Source organism: Peromyscus maniculatus, chromosome 22 (assembly GCF_049852395.1).
Source record: "Peromyscus maniculatus bairdii isolate BWxNUB_F1_BW_parent chromosome 22, HU_Pman_BW_mat_3.1, whole genome shotgun sequence".
NCBI lineage: Eukaryota > Metazoa > Chordata > Mammalia > Rodentia > Cricetidae > Peromyscus > Peromyscus maniculatus.
The window spans coordinates 4,045,168-4,070,130 of record NC_134873.1 but is presented as its reverse complement, the minus strand read 5'-3'; the positions used below and the strand labels follow the sequence as shown (position 1 = coordinate 4,070,130).

Sequence of the window (24,963 nt, the reverse complement as noted above, 5' to 3'; positions counted from 1 at the left end):
CCAACAATGGCTGTGAACAGAAGGTCCAGGAATCCAGCAGTTGCTCAGTCCACAAGGCTGGGTGTCTCAGCTGGTCTTCAGCACACACCAGAATCCTGAGGAAGGAAGCTCCCATGCCAGTGAAGGATGGATGTGCTAGCAAGGCGAGGACTAGGAGGCCAAGAGTGGAACTTCCCTCTTCCGTGTCCTACACAGGCCTCAAGCAAAAAGCGTGGCCCAGATTGGAGGTGGGTTTTCCCAGCTCAAAAGATCTGGATTAGCCAGGCGGTGGTTTACGCCCTTAATCCCAGCACTCGGGAGGCAGAGGCAGGCGGATCTCTGTGAGTTCGAGGCCAGCCTGGGCTACAGAGTGAGATCCAGGACAGGTACCAAAACTACACAGAGAAACCCTGTCTTGAAAAACCAAAATAAAAAATAATAATAGTAATAATCTGGGTTACATGAGACCTTGTCTCAACCTTGTCTCAACCAAGACAAAGGCCGAGCTGGGCTCAGCAGACAGAGCCCTCGCCTCGCACGCACAAAGCTCTGGGGTCCATCCTCGGCTCCACGTACACCAGACATGGTGGGATGGTTGCTATCACAGCACTAGAGAGTGGAAGGCAGCAGCAGCAGGAACCCACACGGGACCCGCTCCCTCCCCAGAGCCCTGCAGAGTCTCGGGAACTCGGACCTTGTGGGAGACAGGCGTGTGTCACACACCTGTGGGTGTCACCCGTGGGCTGGCTCTGGCATGCACCGAGTCACGTCTGTCTCTGTCTTCTTTCTGGACAGGTCCAGCTCAGACAAGGTCTCCCCATCCCCACATGGCAGCCCCAGGGCCCGAGACTGAAGGTCGTGGGACGCCCCATCTGTCCCTGGCTCTTGATCTCAGAGCTTTGCGAGCTGTGTGCCAGGCTGTGCTCTCCCGTGGAGGAAGCTGGCTGTGTCTTTGCGGCCCTTTTCATCTCGTGTCCTCCGGGCCTCCCTCGCCACCCCCAGGACTAATTAAGGCATTTTCCTAAACAAGCCCGGTTGCATCTCAGAAAATGAGTTCTGAAGCCAGCTGGTGAAATGCACTCCCTCCCCAGCCGCCATCACCGCAGAATGAGTGACACCGGGCACCGCCGCAGGCCAGCGGCCTGGGAACCAGGAGGCTTCAGACCCGCGATTCCATCTGGCGGAGGTCGCTGACAAACACCCCCCCCCCAGGCTCACCCACCAAGGACAGCCCAGGGGTTTTTATTTTGTTTTATTATTTTTTTAAGTTTTGTTTTGAGACAGGGTCTCAATTAGCCCAGGCTGGCCTCAAACTTAACTAAATAGCTAAAGATAACCTTGAACTCAACAGGCATGCTAGGGGAAGGTTTTCCCGGAGCCCTGGCCACAGGGAGTGAGTTGGCCCCTTTTCCAGGTCATGGTGCTGTGTGACTGGTCCTTGCCCACACATTCCGTCTTCAGGGCGAATCTCCTGGGGTGAGAATTTCTGGCTCTGTGGACTTAACGTGAAGAGGGCGTTTTTTCCAGACTAAAGCCAAGTGCAGGAGGAATCAGTGTGTGATGCGCCTCTGCATCAGTCCAAGCCTACTCACACCCCACGGGGCCAAGGGGATGCCTGCTCCTGCCTCGGCTGTGTGTGTGTGTGTGTGTGTGTGTGTGTGTGTGAGAGAGAATGTGTATGTGTGCGAGTGTGCATGTGTATGTGTGTGAGTGTATGTATGTGCGTGAGTGTGCATGTGTGTACGTGTGTGAGTGTATGTGTGTGAGTATATGTATGTGCATGTGTATGTGTGCGAGTGTGCATGTGTGTGAATGTGTGTATGTGTGTGAGTGTATGTATGTGCGTGTGTGAGTGTGCATGTGTGTGAATGTGTGTATGTGTGAGTGTATGCATGTGCGTGTGAGAGTGTGCATGTGTGTGAATGTGTGTGTGTGTGCACCATGTGCCTGCAGCTGCAGGTGAAGGTCAAAAGAGGATCAGATCCCTGGAGTTAGAGTTACAGGTGGCTGTTGGCTGCCGGATGAGCACCAAACTCAGGTCTTCTGCAAGAGTTGTATGCACTATTAACCGCAGCCCTGTCCCTCCAGGCCCTCAGCATGCTCTCGGTCTCTGTTGTGTGTGTGTGCCTGTGTGTGTGCATTGTGTGCCTGTGTGCATGTGTTGTGTGCATATGTGTGTGTGTGTGTGCGCACGCGCATGCACATGGAGGCCAGAAGTCAATCTCATGTTTTCCCACCCTGTGTGTAGACGGTCTCCCACTCGCCGTGGAGCACACCCGTGCCGTGGAGCACACCCATGCCCAGGCGGGCCAGCTGGCCAGCTCCAGACCTTGTCCTTGGTCTCCGCAGAGGTGGGTTAGAATGCTGCACGCACTGGCTTTCTACATGGATCCCGGGGACAGAACTCAGGGCCCCCTGAGCGGCAGCTAGCACGCCCCTCCCGAGCCGTCTCCCAGCCTCTCCTCTGTCAGCTGATGACAGGTGAGGACGTGGCGGTGAACCGTGAACTCAGCGTCACATGAGTTCCGACTGTGCACGGTGGCCTCTGAACCAGTGTCCCTACATCCAAGACCCTAACTTGGCCATGAAGGGAGCTCACTGGGAACCCAGACTGCCCCCCAGGTTAACGAGTCACAGTGCCCACCTGCACGACCCTGTGTCCCTTGCTCAAGTTACAGATGTGTGCAAGATGCATACATTACAGATGTGTGCCAGGCACCAGCCAATGTGGGAGAGTCAGTTCACAAGGGGCGGGACGGGCACTTGGTGTCACGGGGTCTTCAGAGGGCCCCAATGAGAAAAGACACAGGAAACTGTCAGCAAGTGAGGTCAAGGCCTGTGTTACCCTGGGCCTTGGGTAATAGTGAGCAGATCTGTTCACTGACGCTGAAGAAAAGAGTGACTGGTGTGGGTTAACTAGGGACCAAGTTAACTGGTTAACAGGTGAGTGGTTAACTAGGGACCAAGTTAACTGGTTAACAGATGAGTGGTTAACTAGGGACCAAGTTAACTGGTTAATAGGTGAATAGTTAACTAAGGACCAAGTTAACTGGTTAACAGATGAATGGGTTAACTAGGGACCAAGTTAACTAGTTAATAATGACTGGATCAACTGGCAACAGGTTTGTGGTGATATTGTGTTCCCCAATATATTGTGCACCCTAATAAACTTATCTGGGGTCAGAGAACAGAACAGCCACTAGATAGACATAGAGGCCAGAAAACGGTGGCACTCACACCTTTAATCCTAGCATTCCAGAGGCAGAGATCCATCTGGATCTCTGTGAGTTCAAGGCCACATTGGAAACAGCCAGGCATGGTGACACACGCTTTTAATGCCAGAAAGTGATGGCAGGAAACAGAAAGGTATTTAAGGCGTGAGGACCAGGAACTAGAGTCTGGTTAAGCTTTTAGGCTTTTGAGCAGCAGTTCAGCTGAGAGGCATCCAGTCTGAGGAAACAGGATCAGCTGAGGAACTGGCCAGGTGAGGTGGCTGTGGCTTGTTCTACTTCTCTGATCTTCCAGTTCACCCCAATACCTGGCTCAGGTCTGTTTTTATTAATAAGACTTTTACGGTTCATGCTACACAGGTTACTAGATGGATGGGTTACTAGTTGGTCAGCTGGTGACTGGGCTAACTAATTCCTTGCATTACCATATCTGGTTCTCACTGTTTCTGACTTGCTGTCAAATTGTGAACTCAGAACCAGCCTTGCTGAGAGACCTGCCCACCCCACACCTCCACCATTCACATCACTCACACTCACCCACATCCCCTCCACCACTCACACTCACCCACATACCCTCCACCGCTCACCCACATCCCCTCCACCACTCACACTCACCCACATCCCCTCCACCACTCACCCACTCACACATATCCCCTCCACCACTCACCCACTCACACACATCCCCTCCACCGCTCACACTCACACACATCCCCTCCACCACTCACACTCACCCACATCCCCTCCACCACTCACCCACTCACACATATCCCCTCCACCACTCACCCACTCACACACATCCCCTCCACCGCTCACACTCACACACATCCCCTCCACCACTCACCCACTCACCCACATCCCCTCCACCACTCACCCACTCACACATATCCCCTCCACCACTCACCCACTCACCCACATCCCCTCCACCACTCACCCACTCACACATATCCCCTCCACCACTCACCCACTCACACATATCCCCTCCACCGCTCACACTCACACACATCCCCTCCACCACTCACCCACTCACCCACATCCCCTCCACCGCTCACACTCACACACATCCCCTCCACCGCTCACACTCACCCACATCCCCTCCACCATTCACACTCACCCACTCACACTCACACACATCCCCTCCACCACTCACACTCGCCCACTCACACTCACACAACTCACAATCTCCAAGCGTATACAGTAATGCTTAGTGATGTGGGGACCACTTCAAGAGAATCACCTGAAGAACCAGTGGCCGGTTGCACACCTCTCCACCTTGGCCAGTGCTGCTGGGAGACCCCAGAATTGCCATCTGAGCTTCTGGGCCTGTGATTCCCGACCTAGTGGAACTTGGGGTGCACAACCACCATATGGATGGATCAGGGTACAGGCCCACCATCTCTCCTCTGTGCCCACAAAGCCATTCCCCACCTGTGATGAGAACAGTGAAAAAATGTGTTTTAGATAAAGAAAAACAGCTTAGTTTTCTTAGTAGTTAGAACCCCACTGCACCAAGGCAGGGCCTGATAACCAGGCCCAGGGACGCCGCTCATTCGCGATAACCAGGCTCAGGACGGTATATAAGCAGAGGCCAAGAGCAACGCTGCTCTACATATCTTCAGGAGACTCCGGAGAGACGCCACCGGCGGCAGCTGGAGTCTCCCCGGGAGACTGCCTGGAGAGCTGGACCTGGCCTTCAGGTAAGAGACACCGCACAGGTGGGCAGCCGTGGGGACAGGCGGAGAACGTAGTTAAGAACTTGAGTGTGGCTGGGCGGTGGTGGCGCACGCCTTTAATCCCAGCCCTAGGGAGGCAGAGGCAGGAGGATCTCTCTGAGTTCGAGGCCAGCCTGGGCTACAGAGTGAGATCCAGGACGGCCAGGGCTGCACAGGGAAACCCTGTCTGGAAAAGCCGAATATATATCTCACTATACCAATGACCGCGGCATCAGTGCCTCGCTGTGGGCGGACAAACTGGAAGCTCCCAGCTCTAGAAGAGTCCATGGAGGTCCTGGATGCAGCAGCCCCTGCCCCAGCCACCGGCTCGGCTCGAGGACACAGGGGCCACCGCACACCCTGTTTCCACTCACTCCTGCTTTCTGGGCTGGGAACTGGGTCACCTGGAAGGTACCAGGTTCTGTCAGAGGCGGCATGCAAACGAGCTGGCGAGGCCTTCCTCTTTCCTACCCCCTCCTCCGTCTACCCAGGGCGGCCCACAGGAAAAGGAACCTTCCCGCTCTACTGCTGAGACTCGACCACAGGCTGGGGGGAAGCGGGGGGCGTGGCCTGCAGCCCGGGGCGTGGCCTACGGGGCCGCCGTCGTCAGTGGGCGGGGCCCGAACGTAAGCTCGAGCCTCTCATTGGGCAGCAGCGGGGGTGGGTGGGACTCGGCGCGGGCCGCCAGGTTTACCCTGCCTCGGGCCCGGGGGGGGCGGGGCCGGAGGGCTGGGGGCGGGGCCCGCCGGGGGCCGCGGGCGCCTGGGGGCGGAGCCGCGGGCGCCCGGGGGCGGGGCCGCGGCGCAGGTACGCGCCTCCTATTGGGCGGGGGCGTGGCGGGGCCTGGCGCCGCGGCGAGGCAGGCCCCGCCCCCGGCCCGCGGGGATCTGCGCGGCGGCGGAGGCGGTGAGCGCGCGGTCTTGCGGCGGCGGTTGGCGGGCGGGCTTCCGCCGCTGGGACCGCCGCGGCCTGGTCGCTCAGGCTCGGACTCCGCGTCGGGCGGGCTGGGGGTGGGTGAGCCCGCTGCGGCCTTGGGAGGGCCGGGCGGGGCGCAGGCGGAGAGCCTGGGGAAGGGCGGCGGCTGGGCCGCGTCCGGCTCTGCACAGGGCCCATGTGCGGCCGAGCCCCGCGGCTGCCGAGAACCTCCAGTTTCCTGCTGCGAACCCTGTGTTTTCTTCCCTGCGCCCCCTTCTCTGTAGTCTGAGACCCCGTCCCCCCCGAGAGCCCCGTGTTTTCGGCCTGTCTCCACCCTGAACCCCGTATTTCCGGCCTGATAGCCTTCTTCTGCAGCCCGAATCCCGAGTTTTCTGCCCGATCTCCCCCTCTTTGCAGCCTGGACCCGTGTCCCCGCTGAGATCCCGAATTTCCTGCTGGAAGCCCCGAATTAACCCAATTCTCCCCGCTCTGCAGTGTGAACCCAACATTTCTCACTTGACCCTCCCCCCCCCCTGCAGCCTGAACCGCGAATTTCCTGCTTGGTACCCCATCTCTGCAGCCTGAACCTGTGTCCTTGCTGAGAACTCTGCAGCCCGAACCCCCGTTCCTTCCTTTTGGACCCCCTCTCTGCAGTCCACACCCAGAATGTCCTGCTCGAGCCTTATCCGTCTTGTGAACCCGGAGTGTGGTGTCCGAGTCCCAGGCTTTGCGCCTGCGCCCCCTGTGCCCTGACCTCTCGTCGCTGCTGCAGACCCCGTATTTCCCGTTGAACTCGGTTTCCACAGCCTCAGTCCCTGGTGTGGTTGCGTCCTGCACTGCGCCCCTTCTGTGAGACCTGGCCCCCGCTGCAGACCCTGTCCCTGCTGCCTGACCCCTCCCTGGCTGTGAAGCCCCCATTTGCTGCCCTCTGCTACCTGAGCCCCATCTTTTGTTATCTGAATTCCCATACCTGCTCAGGAGTCTTTATTTGCCTCCTGAAATCCCATCCTTGCTGGAAGCCCTGTATTAGCCGTCAGCCCCCCAACTCTGCCGCCCGTACCCCCTCTGTGAACACTTGTACTACATGAACCCTGGTCTCTGTCCGTCTCCTTGTCCCTGGTGTCCTTCCTGCTGCTCGGGCTCCCCTCCCCCATCTTTCCATTTCTGTCCACAGGCCTGGCCGGCTCTGCCAGGGGTGTCATGTCGTGAAGGCCTGCATCTGTCCCTGTCCTTCCAGGGAACGGGGCAGGCGCACGTGCGTGTGTGTGTGTGTGTGTGTGTGTGTGTGTGTGTGTGTGTGTGTGTGCTGCCCTCACCCTTCAGGCCTCAGGCTGGGGGTTGTGAGCTTTGACTGGAGTGCCCGCTGCTGCTGTGGGTGCCCTGGGTGCGACCTTGAGGAGGGGTCTGTTGAGTTTTACTTATGGGACACTGCGCCCATTCCCCGGTCCCGGGACCCTGCACTGACTGAGGGCCAGGGTCCCTGTCTCCTGAGGCTGTGTGAGGCTGGCGCTGTCCGTGCGAATGTCACCCAACGCAAGCGGACGCCTTTCTAAACCGTCACGCGCGTTCTGTTGCAGGGCACCTCCGGCGTTGGCGGCGTCACCGGGAGGAGAGCTGCACGAGAGCAGAGCCACCTCTTGCCACAGCTCCCAGTCATGACGGACGCCAAGTATGTTCTCTGCCAGTGGGAGAAGCGGCTGTGGCCTGCGAAGGTGACGGCTCGTTCTCTTCATTTGTGGAGTCAGAAATGGCTTTTGGTGACAGTACGGTCTTGATCAGGCTCTGCTCCCTCGGAGTGAAAGCTTGGCGCCCGGATCTGCTGGCATGCGTCCCGGGGTTCCCTCCACTCCACCGGGTTTTGGTCTGGCACTTGGGAGCCTCTATATCCAGAATTGTCTTTAATTGTTTTTCACACTAAGGAAAAGAAAAAATAAATAAAAATAACCAGAGTGAGCTATAAAAAGAAAGGCATGGAAGGCTGGGACTACAGGAAGTGTCTGGCTAGGCGCCCCCAGACGGAATAACTGTGGTGTTTAGGGGTGCTTTCTAGCAATTTAGCAGGAAGTGCTGAGCCTGTGCCCTAACCTTGGATGGCCATGGCCTCAAGTGCCTCAGTTTCTCTGCCTGAATCAGAGGAGCTCAAATCAGGACCCTGTTCAATCCTGTGGCCGTCACCTTATGAAGGGCTTGCCACACGTCTGTTCCTGCACGTTGCCATAACGAGATTTTTTTTTTCTTTTTTTACACATAGGTTTTGGCCAGAACTGAGACTTCAGCGAAAAATAAGAGAAAAAAAGAATTATTTCTAGAAGTTCAAATACTCTCGCTAAAGGAAAAGTTAAGTGTATGGGTTTTTTTTTTTTTTTTTTTAAATGCTCCCTCCCCTTCTGTCTGGGGCTTCACAAGGAGAAGAGAAGCCTGCTTCTGCTGGATTTATTCATCTTTCCACACTAACAGCCCTGTCGAGAGGACGATGGCTTTTATTTGACACCCATTTCAAGTTGAAGGTCTTACATGAGGCCCAGAGATCTGCAGGGAGAGGGTCTCAAGGGCGAATAAATAGGAAGTTTCCCCAGGGAGCCATGCTGTGGCCTCCCTCCCACCCAGGGCCAGTGTGACTCGGTTCTGCTCCAGCTCTGCCGGGTCCACTGCGCCACTGAGGAAACATTTTTCCACGCCAGAAAGGCAGATGGGTGACAGGACTCTGTTGTCCTGCATCTGGTGACCCTTCATGGGTCATCTGCAAGGACGATGTGGGTGTGGGCCTGCGTACGGTCCCCTGTCCCCGTCCTCCCTTCTGAAGAGTCCACGGGCCGCCCGTCTCCCGGGTCCCCCAGCCCGCTCCTCCTTGTACCATCTTCAGAGCCGCCACCACTGGAGAGTCCCCAGCTCGCGCTCTCCCTGCGGCAGGGAAGGTAATTGAATACTTGAGTTTAAAAGGAAAGCGCGTCCTTTTAAACTAAAACGCGCCTGCTGGGTTGTAAACAGCTCTCGGTGACATTAGCGGCTACTCGGAAAACCTAACAAAGGAGTTATTTGTGCAGTTGAAAGTCGGATTTGCCTCATGAAAGTCCCAATTTGAATTTATTTTTACTCTTAACTCCAGCCGACCTTTTCTTTCTTAAAAGCGGGGGAAAATTGGGAGGGAAAAAAAGAGAGAAAAAAGCCATATCCGCCCTGGCTGGCTGTGCCTGTCACCTCCGGCAGTGTGTGCCTCCCTGTCCCTCCTTCAGTGTGACTTTGGTGTGAGCGAGGAAGGTTGAGCAGGACATCTGGACGGTCAGGTGTGCAGGCTGGCGGCACTAACCGCTCTTTGTGCCCGCGCAGGATCCAGGTGAAGAGCTCGGCCGTGGAGAAGCTGCAGAAGTCGCACATTGAGAACATTGCCGCCTTCCTGGGTAAGGGCTCCCGCCAGCCACCAAGCTGCTGTGCCACAGCGGCGACGCCCTTCATCACAGGGAGCCCCACAGAAGGGAAAATGGATGCTTGCCTTTGCTCTTTTCCTTCCCCTTTGAGACAGGGTCTTATGTAGCCCAGGTTGGTCTTGAAATCACTGTAGGGCAGAGGCTGACCTTGAACTCCTGATCCTCCCGGCTCTAGTCCCCAGTGCTGTGATGATGCATTCATGTGTGCTGGGGACAGAACCCAGGGCCTGGTGCAGAGTGGGAACTTACCCCCATCTCGGCACCTGCTTCCCGAGCCCACACCAGCGTCGGCTCCAGTTGCTTACGTCTGTGGCTTTTGTTTGGGTAGAGCTGGCCTACGGAACGGCACCAAGCTACAGCCCCTGCTTCTGTGGGTTTTGTTTCTTAGTTTTTGAGGTACAGTCTCCTACTGCAGCCCAGGCAGGCCTGGAAGTGGTAGCAGTCCTCCTGCCTCAGCCTTTCTAGGGCTGGGATCACAGGTTCCACTGGGGTCCTCCACATACCAATAGCTTCTCAGACCTCTCGCCAAAACCAGACCTACCAGATAGCAAGAGCCATCTTAAAGATAGCCTTGTGATGGCCAAGGAGGACAGGAGAGGACGCCTGCCCCCACAGGAGCAAAGAGCCACTGTCCCTGAGCCCAGAGGCTGTTCTCTGGGGATGGAAATGGCCTTGAAGCTCAGAGTCAGAAGGACTAGGAAGGTCGTGGGATGGCAGGTCCCAGGCCAGCCTGCTGCAGCATCAACCTCTGCAGAGGTGAGTGCTGGGCGGGGCTAGAGCTCCGTGGTAGGAGCCCTGCTCACATGAAGCCTTGCATTTAGTCTTTGTAACCACTGCATGCACACGTAACATACAGACAGACATTGAGACAGAGGCACATGCATCTACGACAGACAGACACACACACATGAATGTATAACAGACACCTGCATACATAACATACAGAGAAACACACACCCATGCATACATAACACAGACAGACGTGCATACATGATACACAGAGAGACAAACACCCATGCATACATAACACAGACATGCATACATGATATACAGAGAGACACATCCATGCATACATAACACAGACAGACGTGCATATATGATATATAGAGAGACACCCATGCATACATAACACAGACAGACGTGCATACATGATACACAGGGAGACACACACCCATGCATACATAACACAGACAGACGTGCATACATGATACACAGGGAGACACAAACATGCATGTATAGCATACAGCAACACATATGCACATAGAACCTCCAGACAAACATATACGTACGTACATAACATACGTATAGACAGACATATATGCATACATACATACTACATAAAAAGCCCAGGGGAGCAAGGACAGAGCAGTCAGCTTTCATGCCGCCGCCGCCGCCACCTCCCTGTCACCTGCAGGTACCTGAGGTGCGTCTGGCTGCGTGTGTGGTGGGGCTCCTCCTCTGTGTGTGCAGGGCCTCGGTTCAGCACCCTGCACCCCTCCTCTTGTGCCCGAGCTGGACTTCTGCGCACTATTCCAGACCTGGTACCGGCACACTTGGCAGGGTCCTAGGTGGCGGCACTCACCACCCAGCAGAGACAGGCCCAGGGCGCTGAAGCCAGGGCTCCGTCTCCCGGAGCCCACAGCTGTTGAGGGGCAGCTGTGCTGACCACCTTGCTTAGAGAACAGGGATGTCCCCAGTGCAGGCATCAAGTACGGGTCTGGTAGACGGAGGCAGTTATCCCGGCGAGTGGGAAGCTGTCCCCAGCATCCCATTCAAATAAACAGTGCAAGGCACTCGGACATGTTTATACACAGTGTTGTTTCGGAACTTGGCGGGAGTTCGTGCTTATCCAGTCAGGCTGAGGTCATCCTGGGTGTGTGCCGGTCTTCAGGCATAGCCCAGAGTGAATGTATAGCCTATATTGGCTTTGTCCTCTTTTTGGGGGTACACATAGCAGAGTAGTGCCGGGCCTGCCTGTGGCTCTGTAGAGGGGGTGCTGGGCGTTGGTGAGGTCACTGCTGCTGCTGCGTGCTGCAGTGTGAACCCCAGGCACCTGAGCAGGGCCTCACTGTGCTGTCTCTGTCCCCGCAGCCTCTCAGAATGACGTGCCAGCTACTCCCCTGGAGGAGCTGGCCTATCGTCGCTCCCTGCGAGTGGCCCTGGATATCTTGAATGAGAGGACCAGCCTGAGTCCTGAAGGCCATGTGACGGAAGATGAGACCTCTCCGTCCCGGAACGAGAAGGCAGACGCAGAGGCGGCCTCTTGGGTCCCCAGCGCTCCCTCTCCGTCTTTTTGTGGTGAAGACGGCGAAGATGTGGCTGCTCGGCGCACACCCAAGGGGAGGTGGGAGTGTGCACCACAAAGCCTGGCGGGGTCCTGTGCGGCTGAAGAGGATCCCAAGGCAGACCTCCCAGAGAATGCAACCCCGCGGGCAGCGTCGCCTTCCCCCGCTGGAGACGGGTCTCAGGACAGTTCTGGGTCACGACTGGACCGTGGACAGGAGGATACATCCAATAAAAGGCAGAGGAATTTGGGAGAGAAACCTACCCGGCGCCGCAGAACAGAGTCTCGCCTTCCCAAGGGGGAGAGTCTTTCAGGCAGCGAGGGACCGGCAGGCAGCCCTGCGGCCCTGGCTTCGCCTAGGCCACTCTCCCAAACCTGGGGAGAGGACCCCTGTGCCGGGGTCAAAGGCTGTGACCAGCTTGTGCCATCCGGCAGCAGCAAGCTGCTCCCGGCCTCCGAGAGAGGCCGAGGACGCACCACAAAGCGGCCACGCTTGGATGGAGGCCAGAACCCACCCGCCAGGCAGCTGGGGACTGGAACTGGGGGGGCAGCGCCCTCCCCTGGGAGCTGGTCTGGGGAGGCCATGGCGCTGTGCAGTGCTGGTGACAGTGAGAAGCCAGAGGAAGGTAACCACGGGCCGGGACGCCTGCTGTCCCCTAAGGCGCAGTGACCGCTCCTCTCGCAGATTCCTCTGTCTTTGTGTTTGAGTGGGAGCTCAGGCAGAGTTGGGGGTGGCAGTCAGTGACAGCTCCTCTCGCAGATTCCTCTGTCTCTGTGTTTGAGTGGGAGCTCAGGCAGAGTTGGGGGTGGCAGTCAGTGACCCCTGAAAAGCACTTCTGTGTTGCTCTTGCTTGTTGAGTGTCAAAAGCACATTCCCAGTAAGTGAGGGGCCCCGCTGAGGGGATTAGGAGGCCTAGTGTCAGGAGCCTTCCAGAGGTCATTCTGAAGCCTGTGGGTGGCTGCAGCCAGGGGCTGGTCTCTGTAAACCTGTCTTGACCCACTGAGCTCTGGCAGGGAGATGAGAAATCAGGCGTGTGGTCTGGTGGTCGTGGGGCACAGTGGGATCCTTCCCAGGGCCATCCTCTGCCTGGCCCTCCACCATGTCTCACCTTGCCGCAGTCACCTTTTGGTTCTGGGGGGCCCATTCTCGGGCCCATTCTCTGTGTATCCACATGTCAGACAGGGTCGCCACCTGGAGTTCCCGCACTTCCTGTCACTGAGTGAGGGCCGCTCTCTGCTTCTCTTCCTGTTTATTTTATTTTTTTAAGATGCACTTGAGGCTGGAGCTCAGAGCTAGAGCACTCGCCTGGCAGGCATGAGACCCTTTGTTCATCCCTAGCACCAGAATTTGAACAGAATGGAGGGGCCAGCGAGGTGGCTCAGCGGGTGAGGACCCTTGCCATCAAGCTTAGTGACCTGAGTTTGATCTCAGGAACCCACAGGGTGGAAGAGAGAACTAATTCCACAGAGTGGTTCTGACCTCCATGTGTGTGCTCGAGTGCACACATGTGCATGCACATGCATGCACAAACACACATTCACACACACATGCTTAGACATGTGTATGCACACACAGACCTCGCATAAGCATGCATAGACACATATGCACAGACACACACAAGGACGTGTAGAAAATGTTCAAGAAACGCAAACACAGATCTGACCACAGGGTGCACCCTTGTTGAATTGTGTGCAGCTCAGTCTTTGTCGTAGACGGTCCTTTGTCCCTAGACCTTGGCAGGGTGAGAGGTGGCCATCAAGTGGTGTCCCCCTGTCTCGGCAGATCTTGTGTCCTCGGAAGAGTCCACAGGGTTCAAGTCCATCCACCCCCTGCTGGAGGAGGAGGAGGAGGAAGAGGAAGAGCCGCCCCGCATCCTTCTGTATCACGGTAAGAGAGTGCCACATTGAGAGAGCGGTGGGTGAGGCCCCACCCTGCGCGGCCCTCCGTGAAGTCCTCGCATTTTTTGGCGCTGGTGGTGGTTTGATTTTGTTTTTAGACAGAGGCTCACGGTGTGCCTCTAACTGGCCTGGAACGTGCTGTGTAGACCAGGCTGGCCTTGTAATACAGAGTCCCCCTGCCTCTGCTTGGAGAATGCTGGGATGACAGGTGTGCGCCTCCATCCCTGACATTTCAGTTTTTAGGGTGACTGGCCCCAGACCTGCCCAGAGCCTCGGCTGGTGCCTTGGGAGGAGGCGGAGGGCTCGGGAGCTGGCCAGCCCTGTCCCGCCCTTTCGGGGCAGGGAGGAAAGGTGTGGCTCTGCTCTCAGTGGGCAGAACCGCCTTTGCGTGGCACAGGAGCCCGCGTCTGTCTGGGGAAGGGCAGGTCCTCCCTAAAATGCTGCAGGGACGGGGTGCAGCCGAGAAGGACGTGGGGGTTAGGGCAGCCGAGTACCCAGGCCTGGCTCAGCCACTGAGGAACCCAGGGCCTCTCCTGAGCCAGGTGCACGCTGGGATGCTGCCCAGATGACGCAGGGCTGGCTGGGGGCAGCTGCGGAACACTGGGGTCCCCCCTCTCACCTCCTGTTCCTTCCGAGTGGGCGGAGCTCCCGCTGAGAACCGAGAGTGTTAGAAGGGCCTGGGTGCCGGTGTGAGCTGCGCCCGCAGCTCTTCGTGGTTTGGGTCGGTTCTGAAGATGAGGGCGTCCTGGCTTCAGGGAGGCTCAGCTTCGTGTCCGTGGGTGGCAGGCTTGAGCTGACGGCTTCCGTAACCCACCAGACCAACTCCTGACACTCGCCAGTCCCAGCCAGGGTCTCTCCTGGCTGGCCTGTCCCCTCCTCGGAGCTTGTCACCACCACCCCTGGTTCCTGCTGGCCCAGGAGCCTTCACGGCCTTCGGGTTCCGTGGTGGGAAGCATGGCAGCATCCCCTCCACTTCCTGCCGGTTTTCCTGATGCTAAAGCTCCGTCTATTCCAGTCCCTCTTCCTGGGGTTCCTGGCAAATAGAAAATGTTACGGTGTACGCAGAAAGCCAGGCGGAGGCGGAGGGACCCCTGCAAGTTGAAGGTCAGCTCGGGCTCCACAATAAAATCCTGCTGTAGAAGTTAGTAACGGGCCGGGCAGTGGTGGCGCTCGCCTTCAATCCCAGCACTCGGGAGGCAGAGGCAGGCAGATCTTTGTGAGTCGAGGCCAGCCTGGGCTACAGAGCGAGATCCAGGACAGTCAGGGCTACACAGAGAAACCCTGTAACAAAGCCAGGGCTCCGTGGTGGAGCGCTTGTGTGACACCGGCAAAGCCTGGTTTCGGGTCCGCCCTCAGCAGCCTCATAGAGCAGGCACCGTGCACCTGTCACCCCAGCACCTGGGAGGCAGAGGCCAGCCTGGGCTACAGAGCGAGTTCCGGGACAGCCTGATGTATGTAGACCCCTGTCTCAAACCACAGCAAAGAGTGACTTTTCCTCCTCTGAAAATATTGTGTTTTCTGTGTTTTGTGACCTCAGTTTCTCAGATTCCTTGAACTTAGTGTTCCTGGGAGGACAATTTATTCTGTGAGCCGCGTGATTATATAATCCACATTTTGGTGCAGAGCGTCCAGCATGAACCACGCCCAGCATGGACGCCGTCACCTAAATGTCTGCTTTGGGAAGGATGTTAGACTTAGAGGTGGAGGTCTGGGATAGAGCTCATCCGTCCTACTGCTGGCTCCATCTCCTGCCACAGGACGTTTGTCACTGGGGACACAGTCAGGGCCTCATGGCCCCTAACGGTGCTCAGACTCTGTCTCTGAGCCCTGTGTCCGCCCGAACGGTCTGGGTTTCCTGGTATTTGAGGTTAAAGCTGGGTTGAAATGACACCATGATGGAGTGGGTTTTTCTCTTTTCTGTCTACACTGTGCTTGTTGAGGGGCCTTCGACTCAGCCCTTCTCTCCCTCCTTTTAATCCTAGAGCCACGATCATTTGAAGTTGGAATGCTGGTCTGGCTTAAATACCAAAAATACCCGTTCTGGCCGGCTGTGGTAAGTGTATCTGCCGGGCCGCTCACCTCGGCTCCCGTCTCCCCCGCTCAGGCATTGTAGTTGCCGGCTCTGTTAACGCTGGAAGGCTCAGGTGCTGATGACTTGGACATGACGGGCCGGGTCATTTGATGAAAGCCATTTAACATGACATTCTAAGTGAGATTCCCGCCACGCCACCTCAGGGAAGCCTGTGTGAGCAGTGTGCTCTGTGAGCTTCGGGAATGGGTGCTTGAAGTCCCCTCCACTGGAGACCCCTGAATTAGGTCCTGGGATCCCTGGGGCATGACGGCGCGTGCCTGTTAATCCCTGTACACAGAAGGCTGAGGCAGGAGGATCAAAGATCATGGTCTAGCCACATAAGAATGTTGGAGACCAGCCTGGGACACATGAGACCTGTCTCAAAAACAAAACAAAATAACAATAGAAAGGTGTCTGAGTCCCACCCAAGGTCTTTGTGTGGCCCGTGAGCTCTGCCAGAGGCAGCCCAGGTACATTTGTGCACTGGAGCTGCAGCCGTCCGGCCGTCCTGTGGGGACTTCTCCAGGTCGGGGCTCCCCCACCCTCCCCTCCTTTGTGCCCGCCCCTCACTCCCCTGTCACGGATTCTGTCCTCACACTTAGCTTATTTTATGGGTTTATGTCTTGTTTTGGGAATCTTTTGTTTTTGGTCTTCGAGACAGGGTTTCTCTGTGTAGCCCTGGCTGTCCTGGATCTCACTCTGTAGACCAGGCTGGCCTCGAACTCACAGAGATCCGCCTGGCTCTGACTCCTGAGTGCTGGGATCAAAGGCATGTGCCACCACTGCCTGGTTCTGTTTCTTTAAGAGTGGAAACCAGGACCTGGAACATTCTAGCTCTAGACAGGTGCTGTCGAGCCCTGGTTAAATTTCTATCAGATGGTGCGGGTTTTTAATCTGTAATGCTGGCTGTGTGTGATCCTGTCATCCCAGCACTTGGGAAATTAAGGCAGAAGAGTGTCACGTTCAAGACCCTGTCCCAAAAGAGGGACGGAGGAGAGAGGCAGAGACAGACAGACAGAGTGCCTGAGCTGAAAGCAGCTGGAATCCGAGTGGCCTGCCCAGGGATAGCTGGCCCGTGTGGGAGCAGCTGGCTGAGGGACTCCAGGTGGCCTGGCTCAGCCCTGTCCTGCACCCCACACTTCCGCCGCGTCTTTTCTTACAGTTGTCCGTTCCCAGGGCTGACGGGCTACTGGTGTGACAGTCTCCCGGCACAGGATTAGGCCTGAGGGTTGGCATCTTGGGGACCATCTCTACCGCTCGGGAAGCGGCTCGCCACTCCCTTTCGCATGGCCCGGGGGAGGGGCCTTGTCAGGTCCACACAGTGGATTCTGGGCTGCCCCGGTGCCCAGGCTCCGTGAACAGCTTCTGCTCAATCCAGAGCAGAGACTGGGTGCTTCGGCAGAGGCAGGAAAACGGGCAGTCATGCCAGCACCCGGAGCTCACCTCAGCCACAGGAGGAGTTCAAGGCCAGGGTGGCTACGCGGGGCTCTTCTTTGTTTTCTTTTTCTTAATTTTTCTGAGACAGGGTTTCTCTGTGTAGAGAGATCCACCTGCTTCTGCCTCCTGAGTGCTGGGATTAAAGGTATGCTCTACCATTGCCTGGCTTACATGAGACCCTAAAGAAACGAAGTGGGTGGGTAGGACAGCCTGGTGGTAAGTGCCTGCCGTACCGGCGTGAGGGCCCGAGTCCAGCTCATGGAGTGCACTGAAAGGCAGACTCCAGTGCGCCTGCGTCCTTCGTGGGGATGGAAGGCAGAGATGGGGGGCTTGAGACTCTCTGGCTGCTAATCTGGTGCACGCACTGACAGACCTTCTCAGGAAGGGTGGACGGCCAGGGTCGTCTGTGGCCTCCACAGGTGGACCTCTGCATGTGTGCACAAAGATTTCAAAACAAGACCCAGTGGAGAATCGCTGGACTCTGCCTCATAATACCCCAGAGCCCCAGGAAGCAAGGGGGGCCTGAAGCCTGGGTCACACTCGGCCCCGGGCTGGCCAGGCCCAGTCCCAGAGGCTCTCAGAGGAGCTGGGGAGCGTCTCCTCCACCCTTGTCATGCTGTGCAATCCCGATTTGTCCACAGGTCAAGAGTGTCCGGCGGAGAGACAGGAAAGCCAGCGTGCTCTTCATTGAGGGCAACATGAACCCCAAGGGCCGAGGGTCAGTACTCTGGCGGGCCTGGGCAGGGGCGGAGACCTCCGTGGTGGCCCTGACTAGAGCGGCTGGCACAGTCTGGTGTCTGCAGGGCCACCAGGTGCCTCGGCTAGATAGGTAGAGCAGGCGCCCCGGCCCCCTAAGAGGCTCAGCATGATGCGGTTCTTGATTGAGCTGGATCTGGCCAGTTTGGCTGTGGGTCCTCTGCTAGGCCAGCAGCACACAGGAGCGGCCAACCTTTGTCCCCGAGGCCCTCAGGCACCTTCCAGAGGGTGACCCTGGACACCGTGTGCACCCGAGGGCGGCTGGGTGGGGTGGGGACCTGGGCCCGTGCCATGGAGGTGCTGCAGCCCAAAGCAAGGTTAAGTCTGGAGGGAGGGCGCCTCCCCGGGATGCGGCCACCCTGCTGACCTTGGCCTCTGTTCCGTCAAGAATCACCGTGTCCCTTCGAAGGCTCAAGCACTTTGACTGTAAGGAAAAGCACGCACTGCTGGTAGGTGGTGGCCTGTGTGTGCGTGTGTGCGTGCGCATGCGTGCACGCGTGCCATTGTGTTGGTATTGTCACCTTTGTTCTGTGTATGTGTGTGTGCACTTGTGCACGGTTGTGAGGGTGTGTGTGCGTGTGCTGAGGCACCTGTGGAGGTGGAGGGCAGCCTGGGTGTCAGTCTTGCCCCTTGTTTTCTGCTGTGCTGTGTCCCCCGGCTCTCTGGACTCCGTCTCCATCCTGTCTCACCCTAGCAGTGTGGGGCCTCGCTGCTTTTCTGTGGTTCTGGGGATTTGAACTTGCCTTCCTGAATGAACTTTGTCTCTGGCCAGACAAAGACAAAGTGCGGGTGTGGGAGGATGCTCTGCCCTGAGCAGTCGGGCGTCACGGCTCCTGAGCGTGGCCGTTACGGTCGTCCCTCTGAGTGACACCCTGGGACCATGGGAGGCGTGGGCACTGAGACAGTGATGGGCATCACTTGCTGTAGATGCCCACCAGGCCGGTGTCTCAACACCAACATCCATTTGGTGCCGTGTACCAATGTGAGGACCTGAGCGGTCCCCAGAACCCGCTTGAAGGGGAAGCATGGTGGTGCGTGGGAGAGGAGACAGACAGACAGACAGACAGTCCTTGGGGCTCAGTGAGCAGCCCATCTGGCATAGTCAGGCAAGCTCCCGGTTCAGGGAGACTGTCTCAGAGAGGTCGGTCAGCTGAGGGTGGCACCTGGCATCCATCTCTGGCCTCCGCACATGTGAACGTACGCACAAATCTGGGTGTGGGATATGGCATCCCCAAGGTGACTGGGGAAGTTGGAGGGTGACCCACATCCACATGTCAGGTGTGCGGTGCTGGCTAGCAGCTGAGGCAGGAGGATTAGGAGTTCAAGGGCCAGCCTTGGTTACATACAAGGCCTGGACTACATGAGGCTGTCTAAAAAAGACTAAAAAGGTCAGTCCAGTGACTTGCTGGCTGCTTCACCTGAAGGGACTTGGCTGTCACACTCCCTGAGAGGGCCAGGCCACACAGCCCCTACCTACGCCTGGAGCCCAGGACACCAGGGCCCGGCCTGGGAGCTGCCACAGCCACCGGTGCCTGTTGTTGGGTTTTGTAGGACAGAGCCAAGGAGGACTTTGCCCAGGCCATCGGCTGGTGTGTCTCGCTTATCACCGACTACCGTGTGCGGCTGGGTATGTGGGCTGTACCCCAGGGAGTGTGGGGGTGTGTGTGCCACACCATTGGCACCTCCTGAGGGCAGGATGGAGGAGCTGAGGTGGATGTGGCCCTGTCCCGCATCCTGTCTTGGCCCTGCTGATCTGTGACGCCACTGTTTGTGGGAGGTGGGAGCAGGCGCAGCCTCCTGACTGAAGCCTGGGCCTCCACACAGCACCGCCTCTGTGTGGTGACTGACCCCTGCAGCTCCTTCCGGGGGCAGTGGACAGACCTGCACCCCCAGGCCTCAGACTCCCGAGCCCCAGGAGCTGGCAGGGTGCAGGTCTGAGCAGGGCCCTTTCTCGTGCCCTCCCCAGGCTGCGGCTCCTTTGCTGGGTCTTTCTTGGAATACTACGCTGCTGATATCAGTACGTATCCGTGTTCTTCGCATGGGGTCTGCCTCTGGTCCTTGCGAGTCTCCTGATGGCCTTGGTACATGCACCGAGATGCCAGTCTCACCCTGGGCAGAGCTCTGTGACCTCGGCTGCCTCCTGCCCTGCGTCCCTGTTGAGTGGACGTCTCTGGGCCGGGCGAGGGGTCTGAGGAACACTGTCTTCACCCTGGGGCATTTAGCTGGCGCACTCGGTGGTCCCCAGGATGAGGCTTCTCCTCATGGGCACAGGCGCTCTGGAGAGGGAGGGGACACAAGCCCCCAAGGTGTGTTCCCCTCACAGGCTACCCCGTGCGCAAGTCCATCCAACAGGACGTCCTGGGGACCCGGTTTCCTCAGCTGGGCAAGGGGGACCCTGAGGAGCCTGTAGGGGACAGCCGTCCAGGACAGTGGCGGCCATGCAGGAAGGTGCTGCCCGACCGCTCCAGGGCCGCGCGGGACCGAGCCAACCAGAAGCTGGTGGAGTACATTGTGAAGGCCAAGGGTGCGGAGAGCCACCTGCGGGCCGTCCTGTGCAGCCGCAAGCCCTCTCGCTGGCTGAAGACGTTCCTGACCTCTGGCCAGTACGTGACGTGCGTGGAGACGTACCTGGAGGACGAGGCGCAGCTGGACGAGGTGGTGGAGTACCTGCAGGACATCTGCCGAGACATGGACGGCGAGGTGCCCGCCCGTGGTGGGGGGGACCGCATCCGCTTCATCCTGGACGTGCTGCTGCCCGAGGTGGGTGCCCCAGGCCCAGCCGCCCCACCCCGGGTGGACCCCCACGCCCCCTGGCGGACCCCCATGCTTGCTATGGTTCCCACTGTCTTTCTGCTGCGGCTAGGACATGTCCCCTTCAGTTAGAAAGGAAAACATGGTGGAGCTGTGTGCTAGCTGTGTGCTAGCTGTGTGCTAGCTGCGTAGCTCAGGCCGGCCTCAAACTGGGGTCGATCCTCCTACCTCAGCCTCCAATCTGACCTCCACACCTGACCCCTGGAGTTCCCTATAAGTACTTCAATGTGTGACTTAGAACTGGGTGGTTTGACTGTCTCCCGGCTTAGCAGCTAGGGTCAGGTGTGACAGTCCCAGGCGGGGGTCCTGAGGAGCAGGCAGTGCAGATGCTCCTGAGCATGCTCGCTGGAGGCCTGGGATGCCCCATCCGAACTGCAGACGCTTCTAGAGACCTGTCGCCCAGCACTCGCTGCTGCCGCGGGAGGACACGGACCTCAGGCCAGGCTAAGCTGCACAGCGAGACCATTTCTTCCTTTCTTTTTTTTTTTTTTTTTTGGTTTTTCTAGACAGGGTTTCTCTGTGTAGCCCTGGCTGTCTTGGATCTCATTCTGTAGACCAGGCTGGACTTGAACTCCTAGAGATTCACCTGCTTCTGTCTCCTGAGTATTAGGGTTAAAGGCTGCACCACCCTGCCCAGCAGAAACAGTTTCAAACAACAGGGATATATTTATCAAAACCACAGTGTGACTATCTAAACTAATGGCAGTTCCCTAAGTTCCTGTCAGAACTGTTACACATTCAGACAAGGTCTTAGGTCCAGGCTGCCCTTGAACTTAATGATCCTCCTGCCTTGATGTCCCTGGGGGCTGGGATGACAGGTATACATCAGCACCGTGGTTGATGTGATGCTGGGCTGGAACCCAGGCCTCCTGCACTCCAGGCCAGCTCTCTGCCCACTGGGCCACAGCCCCCCATCTCTCCCCAGGCAATCATCTGCGCCATTTCTGCGGTGGAGTCAGTGGACTACAAGACAGCCGAGCAGAAGTACATCCGTGGCCCGACGCTTAGCTACCGGTAGGCCCCCGGATGCTGCGAGGTCTCTAAGCGAGACGGCTGCTCAGCTCCTCCGTGAGGAGGCGTGGTGCGGTCCGTGTCCGCGGACGGGCTGGACGGGCTGGACGAAGGCCCGGGTCTGCAGCCTGTTCTCTGAGCCAGGCTGGATGCAAGCCAGGCCCCTGGGGCTGGGCAACAGCCTCCTCTGCGGTCGCGTGTGCTGCCCGAGACCCCTGTAATCTCCTCGTGTGGGGCGGTGTGGGCTCTGCCCCGCCCGCTCCGGTGCGGCTGGCGGCGGGCACAGAGCTAGATTAAGAGGCAACGTGGCCGTCAGTGGTGCAGGGGGATAAAGATGCCTCTCCTGTCGGCCTGCAGCACTCCTGAGATGTGGGGCCCCAGAGCCTCTAATCCACCTCTGGGCACGCTGCCAGACCTCAGTGGAAGCCAGGCGGGGCGGGCAGTGACAGGCAGAGGACTGCAGTGGGGTCTCCATCCAGAGCCACAGCCAGGCCCTGGCACGTCGGGCCCATGGCCCCTAACGATATGTCAGCATCCCCAGGTGGGCAGTGGGCCGCTGGCACAGGGCCTCTCCGTGCCCCAGCAGCCCAGGGAGTGTGTGGTTCCTGTCATTGCATGCGACTCTGCAGGGTGCATCCGGTTCCCAGTTCCCAGCCGTCAAGGGCGTCGTACCTAGTGCACTATCCAGCATTCTCAGCCCGTCATTGTGAGGTCCAGGCTAGCCTGGGCGACCCAGGCTGGAGGATGTCTCAGTCAGTCAGTGTGGTGGTGTGTGCGACAGTTCCAGCCCTGGGAAAGTGGAGACAGGAGGACATTCTGGACTCAAGGCCGACAGCCTAGTTAGCAAGGACCAGGTCCAGGGGAGACCCTGTCTCCAACCAAAGGTGGGGCTGGAGGGTGACTCCTGACGTCGGCCTCAGGTCTCCGTGTCGTGAGTGTGCCTGCGTGCGTGTGTGGTGAGCGAGGTCAGCCACTGCAGTCTGTCTTCTGGTGCAGTTCTTGAGTTGAACTCAAGTCTTTGCTCCTACAAGGCAAGTGCTTGATGCCCAGTCATGCCCAAAAGGATCCTCCTTTTCTTTTTAGATGTGTCTGTTTTATGAAAATGGGTGCCCTGCCTGCACGTGTGTGTGCCTGGGGCCTGCGAATGTTAGAAGAGGACATTGGACCCCCTGGGACTGGAGTGTGGGATGTTTGTGAGCCACCGCATGGGTGCTGGGACCTGACTTTAGGGCCTTGTCAACATCAGCAAACTGTCCCAACCATGAGCCATTTCTGAGCTCCTGAAATAATATTCTTCAGAATGAGTGTGGACAGGCAGAGTGAGGCAGGAAGGTCGCTGTAAATTCAAGGCCAGCCTGGGCTATGTGAGACTTTGTCACACATGGGGCGGCTGCTCCACCGAGCGCTCATCCCAAGCTCACCTGGGAAAGTTGTGGGGTTTTGTTTGGTTGTTTGAGACAGCGGTTCATCTGTGTAATCCTGGCCGTCCTGCAGACCAGAGATCCTCGCGCTTCTGCCTCCTGAGTGATGGGACTAACGTGTGGCCACCACCGCCGTCCTCCTCCCTTTCCATGGCCTCTCTGTCTTTGATACATAAGTGCCCCTGGCCAGCTGCGCCAGCTGCGCCAGCTGCCTGTCGTACAGCCACAGGTGCCCTCTTGGCCCTGGAGTCTCACGGTCCTCTCTCGTTTCCTGAAGGGAGAAGGAAATCTTTGACAATGAACTCCTGGAGGAGAGGAACCGGCGCCGGCGCTGTCGCTGATGCTGCGGCCTCCACCCCGCCAGCAAGGCCTCCACAGCCTGCCAGAGGACTCTGCGGGAATGTGCTAGAAGCAAGAGGCCCCCGAGTGTGCTGACTTTGAACTGTGGGTCCTGTACCTTCAGTACTGAGTCCAGGAGATCAAATGTCATTGACAAACCAGAAGCTTGCTGGCAGCTACAGACAGACGCTTTCTGGAAGTTTCTGTGCGTGTATGCTTTTTTTTTTTTTAATTATTATTGTTAGTTTTGTTTATAAATGTGATCGAATGCACATGTGTCATGGTTGCTGCAGTGTGGCCGGCATATGCGCCTGGGTCCTGTGTTACTAGTGTGTCAACCCTACAGAAGTTTCTGGAAAGACTGATTTGAACACTCAGCTCCCAGAGCATTGACATGTTTCCCTGGTCATGTTTTTCTTGTGTCCTCTCTGTGGTTTCTAGAATCTTTTCTGCCACTCCCGTGTGGTGAGCAGGGGGTGGGGACCCTTGCAGCAGCAGTTTTTGTAGGGGGGGCGTGTTTGGGGGGGCGTGTTTGGGAGGTGTCCCTGGGAGGACAGGCCGGTCAGCTGCACTCCACCCCCATCCTCATTCCCCACAGGGCCAAGCACTGAGGCTTTGGTAAGGGACTCAGACAGTTGTCACCAGTTCCCAGCATGGCCACCACCACCTAGGAACCACTTCTGGGCTGAGGGTGGGTGGGGATGATAGGAAGACAAGGCAGACTCCGGCGTTGGCTGCCACACCAGGTACCAGGCCTCCAGGTGGCTGTGTGAACGCTCTGTCCCTCAAGGCTGAGGCGGAGCCACCGCCGGCGGCAGGGAACCGTCCTGAGCTGGGCTGCCAGCTCAGTCCCCCGGGGTGCCCAGCCAGGGGTTCGTTCCTGGATATGGGACGCACAGGTGTCCTCCCATGAAGGGCACACGGACTCAGTGGGGACGGGTGGGCCTTCACCCTGCTCTGACAGCAAGACAGGACGGCACAGGACAGCTGGGGTCCCGCACAGACGGGCACAGCGGGGCAGGATCGTCACAGACCTCGAGGCCCAGAACCCTGAGGTGGGGGAAGCGGGTCAGGCTGGCTCCGCCTGTCTTTGCTGCTGCCCACGGGGGCTCCCCAGGAAGGGACACCAAATCGAGCCGTCAGTGTGGCTTCTGGGGCCTGTGGGCCGAGTAGCCAAAAGACACCTGCGGACAGGGACTCCGCTTCCTCTTGGCTTTGGAAGTGGGCCTGCCCTGGCCCGTGGGCGGCACTGGCGGGGAGTGGGGCCTTTCTGGATGTCATGTCTCGGGTTTTCACTGGCTGCTCCTGACCACATGGCCTCACTGAACGGGCTCACGAGTCAGCCGTGGTGACCTGGCTGAGAAGTGCTGCCCTGTAGGGTGGGCCGAGAAAACAGCACCCTGGCTGTCCTGGGTCCCAACACTGGCAGGCTGGGAGAGAGATACAGCCGGTCACAGGTTGAGGGAGGGGCTGCAGTGCCCCACGTTCTGGACCTCTAAAAGCCCTGTGTCCTGAAGCCACAGCTGGGGGCTGCCCTAGAGGGACCAAGAAACCAGATGTCACTCAGTCACCCTGCCTTGTCACTGTCCCCATGGCCTCCATGGCCCATAAGTGCGCTGTGACACCAGACAGGTCATTTTCAGGGCAACCTAGGCCCTATACTGTGATGGGCAGCC

General features: G+C 58.0%; 1 protein-coding gene across 2 annotated transcripts; it reads left to right on the top strand.

The window, feature by feature from the left end:
• Nucleotides 1-5,713: 5,713 nt before the first annotated feature.
• Pwwp3a (PWWP domain containing 3A, DNA repair factor) lies at nt 5,714-23,686 on the top strand. 2 transcript variants are annotated; one of them, XM_076559405.1, is made up of 14 exons: nt 5,714-5,824; nt 7,411-7,545; nt 8,085-8,170; nt 9,161-9,231; nt 11,350-12,168; nt 13,326-13,430; nt 15,424-15,494; nt 17,591-17,667; nt 18,094-18,154; nt 19,257-19,332; nt 19,672-19,722; nt 20,029-20,465; nt 21,442-21,530; nt 23,226-23,686. In XM_076559405.1, exons 2-14 carry the CDS (start codon nt 7,489-7,491, stop codon nt 23,287-23,289), a joined length of 2,064 nt encoding a protein of 687 aa, XP_076415520.1. In that variant the 5' UTR covers nt 5,714-5,824; nt 7,411-7,488; the 3' UTR covers nt 23,290-23,686. The 2 variants fall into 2 exon arrangements, with proteins under 2 accessions (XP_076415520.1, XP_076415519.1); XM_076559404.1 differs by having other exon boundaries at nt 5,814-5,928.
• The last annotated feature ends 1,277 nt before the right edge of the window (nt 23,687-24,963 follow it).

Coding starts and splice junctions, on each gene's coding strand:
- Pwwp3a (XM_076559405.1), top strand. CDS start 7,489: ATGACGGACGCCAAGTATGTTCTCTGCCAGTGGGAGAAGCGGCTGTGG. Junction 9,232..11,349: donor GAACATTGCCGCCTTCCTGG/GTAAGGGCTCCC, acceptor CTGTCCCCGCAG/CCTCTCAGAATGACGTGCCA. Junction 12,169..13,325: donor CAGTGAGAAGCCAGAGGAAG/GTAACCACGGGC, acceptor CTGTCTCGGCAG/ATCTTGTGTCCTCGGAAGAG.